We start from the raw sequence: 10,049 nt of genomic DNA on the forward strand, positions 1-10,049 counted from the left end.
ACTTCAATTCTTATTATGCAACTGTTGCTGGAAAATTAGTGAAGGAAAAATTTGGTAATCCACCTAATATAACATTGAAAGAACTTTCATGCATTGAAATAAATAATGTATCCATGTTCCTCAGTCCAATAGGACCAACAGAACTCCTGAATACCATTAATTCACTGAAAAGTGATTATTCAACTGGTACTGATGATATTCCAGATTATATTATAAATATAACAGCAAGACGCATACTCTCTCCTTTATTAGATGTATGCAATTCATCCTTATCACGCGGTGTCTTCCCACAGCAACTGAAAATGGCAAGAGTAATACCCTTATATAAAAAAGTTGATGACTTGTGTCACTACTGTCAGGGTTACTGAAAATTATTGAAAAAGTGTTCCTTTCACAACTAACTACATTCTTCTACAAGAATAATATTATTAATGGATGTCAACATGGCTTCAGATCACAGGGATCAAATGAAACAACCACTTTCAACGTGATAAATCATATCTTAAATGCAGTCGACAACAACAGAAAAGTCTCAGGTTTATTCTTGGACCTAACAAAAGCTTTTGATGTGATTGATCATTCTGTGCTCCCGAGAAAGCACGAATGGTATGGTGCCAAATCAGTGGATTAAATCATATTTGGAGTATCGCTCTCGGGTAGTTAAAATTAGGTACGTGGAAGGAAATGAACTCCAGGTACATCTTTCAGAACCATGTGGACTAAGTCAAGGTGTTCCACAGGGCTCTATTTTAGGTCCCTTTCTTTTTTTGGTATACATTAATGATTTCACATTACACATTAGGGATTGTGAACCTGTTTTTGCAGATGACACCAGTCTGTTGATTGAAGGAAATAAAGAAGAAAATCTTATTGCATCTGCAAAAGATATTACAAAAGAAGTGTCTGAATGGTTTACCAGAAACAGGCTAATAGTTAATCCCAGAAAACACTACTCATAAATTCCCACACAAATCAAAATAAAAATCCAGCACAAGCAGTAATATGTATAGATACCCAAAACATTAGTGTCATCACTGGAACTAAATTTCTTGGGATTCATACTCGGGAAAAACTTAAATGGAGCTCTCATCACACATCCCTAATTTCAAAACCCAAAAATGAACTAAGCAGTAGGAATTCTTTGTAACAATACTAGTACAGAAGCTGTATGGGCTGTGTACTTTGCTCATGTACATTCAGTAGCAACATTTTCTGGAGATATGTACACCAAGCCATAACAGTTTGCGGGAAACAAAAGACAAGTTGTTAAGAATAATGAAACAAACGAGCAACAGAAAACTGTGCAAACCTTTCTTTAAAGATCTCTAAAGATATTACCCCTTCCCTGAATTTATATACTGGAAGTAGTCATGCATGTCAGAAAAAAGAACATTGAGAAAAGAAAACTATTTTCCTCAAAACAAAAGTGTCCGTGATTACAGTACCAGGTCAGACAGTGACATGATGCCAAAAAGATGTATATCACGCAGGAACAAAGCTGTATGACAGATTGCCAAGACATTAAAAATCTCTTCCTGAATTACAGGGCTTTAAAAAGTCTGTGACAGCCTATCTTCTAAAAAACTGCTACTACTCAGTCTCAAGAAAAAATAGTAATTTGTATCTTTAATTGTAGAAATAAGTTATAAATAAATAGTATTTAATAAAATGTGTTAATTATTAACTGCATAGATCCAATTTGTTATAAAAATTTAAATGATGTAGGTTTGATATTTGTAACAATAATAAATAAAAAGGTTTTCTGTCCAATGCCCTGTGTACAATATATGTACTGAAAAAGAGATTTATATGGACAAATAAATAAATACACACACACACACACACACACACACACACACACACACACACACACACACACAGTGTACTCCCTCTGGCGGCAACACAGGTGTATATTCCCACATGCAAACAATCACAGTGGTCACAAATGGCATCCTGTGATAGATTGTTTCAAGCATTGTGCACCTTTTGTTGCAAATTCAGCACACCACCACAGTCAGGCCCTGGAGAGTGAATAAGTTCTCACTTAATCATACCACATATTTGTTCAATTAGTGAGAGATCTGGTGATTTTGCTGGCCATGGCAATTGTTGTACACCCTGAAGAGCATGTTGCATCACAGCACAATGATGTGCATTGTCCTGCTGAAATAGCATATTACCTTCCTTCCAAAGAAATGGCAATAGCGTGAGGATAACAGCCTGTGCAATGTATTGGGCACTCGTTGCTTTACCCTGCAGAAATATCAAATGTGAACATGGGTTGTAACTGATTGCCCCCCCCCCCCCCCCACACACACACACACCACGAAACTCTGGGATGGAACCTGCATGTTGTGGGCAAATGCACTCTGGAACAGGCCACTCACCAGGTCTTCCCCATACACGTGTGCATCCACCATTTGCATACAGACAGAACCTACTCTCATCACTAAAGACAACAAGAATGCCACTCCACTCTCCAGTCAGGTCTTTCACTGCAACAGTGTAGCAATGTGTGGTTGGGATGTGGTGCCAGTGGTAGCCTGTCCAAAGGCACATATGACCTAAACCTACTGCAAGCAGATGGTTTCCATTGGACCTCAATGACACAGCAGATGCAACATGCGCTCAGATTTCATCCCTGGATAATGTGCAATCAGCCAGCACAACTAATACTGTGTGCGATCTGCATAGTGCAGACGTACAGAACTTGGTATACAGGTGTGGGAATGTTTCACAGACCACTGCTGAAAGCAGCGACACACTAGTGATACATTGTTCCCATCATGTGCAGCAATCAATCAATATGTCCATCCAGCTTACCACAGGCCCACAACAATCAATGCATCCATCCAGCTTCCCAGAGGCCCACAACAATCAATACATCCGCTCCCACAGGCCCGCAATGCAACCCATTCAAATGGCTAAAGCTGTTTAACAGGAGTACTCAGTTATCAGTGGGACATAGCTGTACCCTAGAATGATTCTTGCAAACACTGTTAATCTCTAAGGTCATGACAGTTACTGCCTGCAGAATCAAAACAGAGGGTGCACAGGTGCGCCCTGGTCGCCAGATTGTGACAAATGAATCACTAACACTACACTCCCCTCAGCTTGCACATATTATACACTTGTGCCACTTAAAACAGTCTTTGACAGTTTTTTTCTGGCAGTGTATTACCATTGTTATAGTACAAACAGATGATGACAACATTCCACACTCCTCAAATATTTTAAATAACAGTATTGTGGCCTACATATGTAAACGTAAAACTCATAATATATCACAAAGAACATTGCTCTACATCTGTTGATTTGTTAAATATGTTGACAAACATAGAATGTTGTTCTCGCGCATTCTGCTGTATATACAATTTATACTTTAAATGACAGATACAAACCTATTTACACCCACACAGGGTGACAGTATAAAGTTACCACAATAGGAGGAGATCTTTAAAATGGGATATTGTCACAATCAGCTCATCATTTAATATTAACGACAATGATTGTATAACAGCCATGATGGAAAATGGAATTGTGTTTTGATAAATTTTGTGGGTGTGCTACCTGATATGAAAAACTTCCCATTTAAGGAAAGAATACACTGCTTTTTCTGCAGGTCACGGTCGCGATCATCGGACTGCGACTTCTCTGAGTCTGACCTGGAGGCAGTAGAGCGTGTTGAGCGCATCCGCGTGAAGACAGCCATCAATTCGAGTCGCATCCCATCCATGTGTGTTATCACACCACCACAGTCAGATGATGAGGCAGGCACAGGTGCCTCTGCACCTTCATCTCCACCCATGCAGCAGAGGGCACCACAGACAACCGCTGTGGCCGGCAGGCGGCCAGCCTATGAGAAGCAGCTCAGCTCTGATTCAGAGTCCGACTGGGCCGCTATTGTGCGCAAGGAGCGCAGGCCACATCTCAACCTCAACGGTGTCATCGGAAAGGTACATTGTCTGAGGCACTGCCTGTCTTTTTACAAACTATACAGTATCTATAAATTGTAATGTAAGCATGCCATACATAAAATTAATCACCCCCAGAAGACATCCCCCTAATATACTGTACAAAGCTACTACTATTGGAACTTCTGTTATGGAGACTTGAGTTTAGGCTTTATTGGAAACAAACCAAGAGGCCTGCAACAAATAATTCATACCAATATTTTTTCTTGTTTTATTATGTGTTAGGCTATATGGAGCAATTTGGCCTTTAAGTTCAATATATATTTTTTTTATTTTAGGTTGTAGTAAGGACTGTCTGGTTTTGGACATCTTTGCTGGGAACTGTTCACTTTAAAACAATATAGCTCAAAATGCATTTGTGTGATGTTAATGAATTTTTAATAGTTTACTGGCACATATATTGGTACTGAATTTTTCAATCACCCAAAAACATTCTTATCATTTATCTAAAGTCACTTTTTGTCAGCCCAGAATAAACAAATACAGAGGGAGTGAGCTTGTTTTGAAGGTCTCTTTCATGGTTGTGAGCAGGTGCAACCACTGTGACCATACAGTGTGATGTGGATTTGGTAAAGAGTATTATTAAAGGGTAGTTGTGTCACGTTGGACTGTGCAATTAGTTGTGGGTGTGGTAGCGGAATCAATTGCTATATTGCTATGATTAAGTATAAGAGTTGCAGCTTGGAAGGGATGCAGTATTACTTGTATGTTCAGACCTTGTTTTGTTGTATAAAAAATCCATTTTCCCTCACCTTTTCTCATGAGTGATTTGGAACTCCAATGGAAGGTTTAAAAATAGTTTGCTTCCATTTAGAAATGTGATACTGTACAATTTTTACAAGAGCTGTTTACATTATTTAGACATTTTTAAAGTACTTATATCTACTGATATTCTTCATTTGAAAAATCACAATGTTTTGATGAATCGGAAGTACTGTCATTCGTGTTGATTATGACTGGCTTGATATTAGGAACAGTTCATCTTTCTCCTGGTAGTTGTCTTCAGTTTTTCTGGCATGTTTAATACACTTTTCCCAGAGTTCTCGAGTTACAGCAATTAAGGCTTCTTGGCATAAAGTGTTAAATGCTCTCATACTTCTATTGTTTCCTAAAGTGTTAGCCATATTCATTTTTGCTGTTTGTCTCTGTACTTAAGCCCATATGATCTCAATTGGATTAAGATTGCATTGAGCCACTGGCAACCAAACAAGTTTTATGTCTGGTCGAAGTTGTTTAGTTATTTGTTCCAGTTTCTTTACTGGTGTAGGAAAATAAGGCCTGAATATTAGTATTAGATCTGTCTTAGTCAATTTGCTAAAATCATCAACTACAAATGGAAGAGAAATACTCATTGATGCTATCCAAGATATGGTTCCATCTTTCAGCCATGACATACTCAGGTTTTTAGTTCAAGAATCAGCCATTGCATGATACAGCACCTGATGTATAATTGTGGCTGACCTCTGAGGCAATAAACTGAGGACTTCCTTGAACCATTCCTCATAATCAGCTGTGTTCACTCCGTTCTGGTAATCACCAGTTCCTTTCTTCACATTGAAACAAAGTTCTGCACTGGCAGAAAATCCTTCTTCATTTCCAGTGTGTAAAATTGTGATGTGTGTCCCACTTCCACGCCATCCACGAATTTGCTGAATGTGTACTTGGTATTGATTGTAGTTGTTAAAGCTAGATTCTACAGAATCAACCATGTTTTCATATCACCCATGCTTTACTGTATTATTCTGTCCACACCAGGTCTTGTCTGTAAAGGAGATCTTGGTGCCCTGTGTTCGTAGCTTTCTTTGAAATGGAATCCTAGGCTTTTTAACTACTTTCAAAAGAGTAGAGATCAACGTATCAGTTTCAGGTGGAGGTTGTTAATTCAGGGGAATATCTTATTTATGTAAAAAATGTGAAAAGTTCTTCATATTGTGCAAAAAGTAAAATCACTGAGTTGGACTTTCAGACACTGTGGAGAAGCATACTAGTTTTTCTTGAACTGAGTGATGTACTTTCATCAAACTCCTTTGAAGCGGCCCCTACTCTCTTCACTGATGACAGTGATATACCAGGACAGTGTAGCACTTTCTGATACAGGGGAAACGTACTGTCCTCCTACTTTTCCTTTCTCATTTCGAAAGAAGTAAATAGCACTTGAAACCATTGCAAGTTCACCCACTGACTACAGTGGTCTCAGAGGCATCTTGATACAATGTAGCTACCATGACGAAGACAGTCATATACTAATAACAGAATGCAGATGAAGCAAGGTCACAGGCACTTCATCTACCAACTACTCGGGGGTAGGTAACAGTAAATGGCAACCAATGTTGCCCTCAGTTTTACAGCCATGTATGCTGCTAATCTAATGGTCCTACACACACATAAACATTCTTCAAAATTACCCTTTATAAGATTGGTATCACACTGCTTGGTCACACTGGGGCCGAACCGCACAATAATGCTGGGTTCAGTGTGGGGTGGCGGTGGGGTGAGTGGACTGCTGTAGCCTGTTGTGGGGTTGTGAACCACTGAGGGCCACGGTGGGGATGAATGAAAGACTCAGTTGAAACAGGTCCCTAGGAGTAGATGACATTCCATTAGAACAATATCCTTGGGAGAGCCAGCCATGACTTCTGACACAAATTCTTTAAAGAAGAGTGGAAAAACTGGTGGAACCCAAGCTTGGGAAAAATCAGTTTGTATTCTGGAGAAATGAAGGAACATACAAGGCAGTACAGACCCTACAACTTCTGTTAGAAGACAAGTTAGGGAAAGGCAAACCTTTGTTTCTAGGATTTTTAAACTTTGAGAAAGCTTTTGACAATGTTGACTGGAGTACATTCTTTGAAGTTCTGAAATGGAATCCTAGGCTTTTTACTACTTTCAAAAGAGTAGAGATCAACGTATCAGTTTCAGGTGGAGGTTGTTAATTCAGGGGAATATCTTATTTATGTAAAAAATGTGAAAAGTTCTTCATATTGTGCAAAAAGTAAAATCACTGAGTTGGACTTTCAGACACTGTGGAGAAGCATACTAGTTTTTCTTGAACTGAGTGATGTACTTTCATCAAACTCCTTTGAAGCGGCCCCTACTCTCTTCACTGATGACAGTGATATACCAGGACAGTGTAGCACTTTCTGATACAGGGGAAACGTACTGTCCTCCTACTTTTCCTTTCTCATTTCGAAAGAAGTAAATAGCACTTGAAACCATTGCAAGTTCACCCACTGACTACAGTGGTCTCAGAGGCATCTTGATACAATGTAGCTACCATGACGAAGACAGTCATATACTAATAACAGAATGCAGATGAAGCAAGGTCACAGGCACTTCATCTACCAACTACTCGGGGGTAGGTAACAGTAAATGGCAACCAATGTTGCCCTCAGTTTTACAGCCATGTATGCTGCTAATCTAATGGTCCTACACACACATAAACATTCTTCAAAATTACCCTTTATAAGATTGGTATCACACTGCTTGGTCACACTGGGGCCGAACCGCACAATAATGCTGGGTTCAGTGTGGGGTGGCGGTGGGGTGAGTGGACTGCTGTAGCCTGTTGTGGGGTTGTGAACCACTGAGGGCCACGGTGGGGATGAATGAAAGACTCAGTTGAAACAGGTCCCTAGGATTAGATGACATTCCATTAGAACAATATCCTTGGGAGAGCCAGCCATGACTTCTGACACAAATTCTTTAAAGAAGAGTGGAAAAACTGGTGGAACCCAAGCTTGGGAAAAATCAGTTTGTATTCTGGAGAAATGAAGGAACATACAAGGCAGTACAGACCCTACAACTTCTGTTAGAAGACAAGTTAGGGAAAGGCAAACCTTTGTTTCTAGGATTTTTAAACTTTGAGAAAGCTTTTGACAATGTTGACTGGAGTACATTCTTTGAAGTTCTGAAGGTAGCAGAGGTAAAAATGCAGGGAGTGATAGGCTATTTAGAACTTGTACAGAAACCAGATGGCAGTTGGTTGAGAAGGGAGTGTGACAAACTTGTACCTATCCCCATTGTTATTCAGTCTGTATTATAGGAAACCAAAGAAAAACAGGAATTAGGAATTAAAGTTTAGGGAGAAGAAATAAAACTCTAAGGTTTGCTGAAGACATTGTAATTCTGCCAGAGGCAGCAAAAGGCTTGGAAGTGCAGTTGAACGGACTGGAATCAAATTAGATGAACATCAACAAAAGCAAAACAAGGATAATGGAATGCAGTTAAATGAAATCAGGTCATGCTGAGGGAATGAAACGAGACACTAAAAGTAGTAGATGAATTCTGCTATTTGGGCAGCAAAATAACTCATGATGACCAAAGCAGAGGGGATATAAAATGTAGACTGGCAGAAGAAGAAAAGCATTTCTGAAGAAGAGACATTAGTTGACATCAAACATTGATTTAAGTGTTAACAAGTCCTTTCTGAATGTATCTGTCTGGAGTGTTGCCATGTATGGAAGTGAAATGAGGACAATAAACAGTTTAGACAAGAAGAGAATAGAGGCTTTTGAAATGTGGTGCTACAGAAGAATGCTGAAGATTAGATGGGTTGATTCCATAACTGAGGGGGAGGCACTTAAAAGAATTGGGGAGACAACAAATTTGTGGCTAAAGTTAACTAAAATAAGGGATCAGTTGATAGGACACATTTCAAGACAACACAAGATCACCAATTTAGTGCTGGAGGGATGTGTGTGTGTGTGTGTGTGTGGGGGGGGGGGGGGGGAATTGGAGAGGGAGATCAAGAGAGTAATACAGTAAGCAGATTCAGGATGTAAGTTGCAGTTGTTATTCAGAAATGAAGAGGCTTGCGGTTGGTAGAGTAACATGGAAGTTGCCTCAAATCAGTCTTCAGACTGAAGACCACACAAAAACAACATTTCTCTGAACTCCAATTTCTTGGAAGTTATGCTAAAGCAATATACTACATGCTGTAGTAAACAAATTGTTGTTATTATTATTATTATTATATGAGTGCCATCCATGAAGTAAGTTCCATTTCTATTTGTGGCAGCACTACGATCACAGTTCCGAGCATGCGCGACAGTTACTCTGACTCAAGGAGAAGACATGTACGCCATTTTCAGATCACTGCTGCCGATGTGTGCTTTGTAGTGCTTCTTTATAATATCAGCCGTAATTGAAAATGCTGTCGCATGTGATATCAGATCTGTGATTTGTTTCCTAAATGCAAAGAAAGTTAAACAAAGGAAATTCATTGGCAAATCTGCAAGGTTTATGGACAAAATGCTATGAGTGATTAAATGGTTAGATGATGGGTCAGACTGTTCAATGAAGGATGTGATCAAGTGCATGATGAAGAAGTTTACGCTTAGTGCCCTTGCTATGGAAGTTCTGCATATCTCATGATCACTAATTCGTGAAATTGTTACTAAAAAACTGAAATTTTGAAAACTTTGCTCATGTGGGTACCCAAAATACTCACTGAACAACACAAAAACAACGGATGGGCAATGCACTTCAGTTTTTGACATGCTACAATGAAGAAGGTGATGCGTTTTCTTTCTCAGATAGTGACGGGGGATGAATCTTGGGTATCGTATGACACCCCTGAAACAAAACAGCAATCAATGGAATGGAGGCGCACTTAATCCCCAACAAAGGTTAAGCCTAAGCAAATCTTGACACCTTGAAAAGTCATGTGCACCATTTTTTGGGACAGAAAAGGCATTTTGCTGATTGATTTCTTACCACTGGGCCAAACAATCAATGCACATGTTTACTGTGAGACCATTAAGAAATTGCGCTGAGCAATACAGAACAAGCGCCAAGGATTACTGTCAAAAGGTGTTTTTGCACGATAATGCCTGACCTCACTTCGTGAATGTGACCACACAACTCTTACAGAAATTTTACCGGGATGCGTTTGATCATCCTTCATACAGCCCAGACGTCGCTCCTAGTGACTTTCATCTCTTTTTGCACCTAAAATCTGTCCTTGGTGGTCAGCACTTCATCACTGATGACGAGCTGAAAGAACATGTTACTAGATGGTTGAATACACAGGAGGCAACCTTCTATGAAGAAGGCATACAAAAACTTGGGCCACGC

General features: G+C 39.6%; 1 protein-coding gene across 1 annotated transcript in view; it reads left to right on the forward strand.

The window, feature by feature from the left end:
- The window catches only part of LOC126456470 (serine-rich adhesin for platelets), a 480,534-nt gene that overhangs the window by 453,263 nt on the left and 17,222 nt on the right, over positions 1 to 10,049 (forward strand). The window contains exon 10 of the mRNA XM_050092224.1: positions 3,623 to 3,956. Coding sequence (XP_049948181.1) covers positions 3,623 to 3,956 — 334 coding nt within the window. The remainder of the gene's footprint in view (positions 1 to 3,622; positions 3,957 to 10,049) is intronic.

This window comes from Schistocerca serialis, chromosome 1 (genome assembly GCF_023864345.2).
Source record: "Schistocerca serialis cubense isolate TAMUIC-IGC-003099 chromosome 1, iqSchSeri2.2, whole genome shotgun sequence".
NCBI classification, from domain to species: domain Eukaryota; kingdom Metazoa; phylum Arthropoda; class Insecta; order Orthoptera; family Acrididae; genus Schistocerca; species Schistocerca serialis.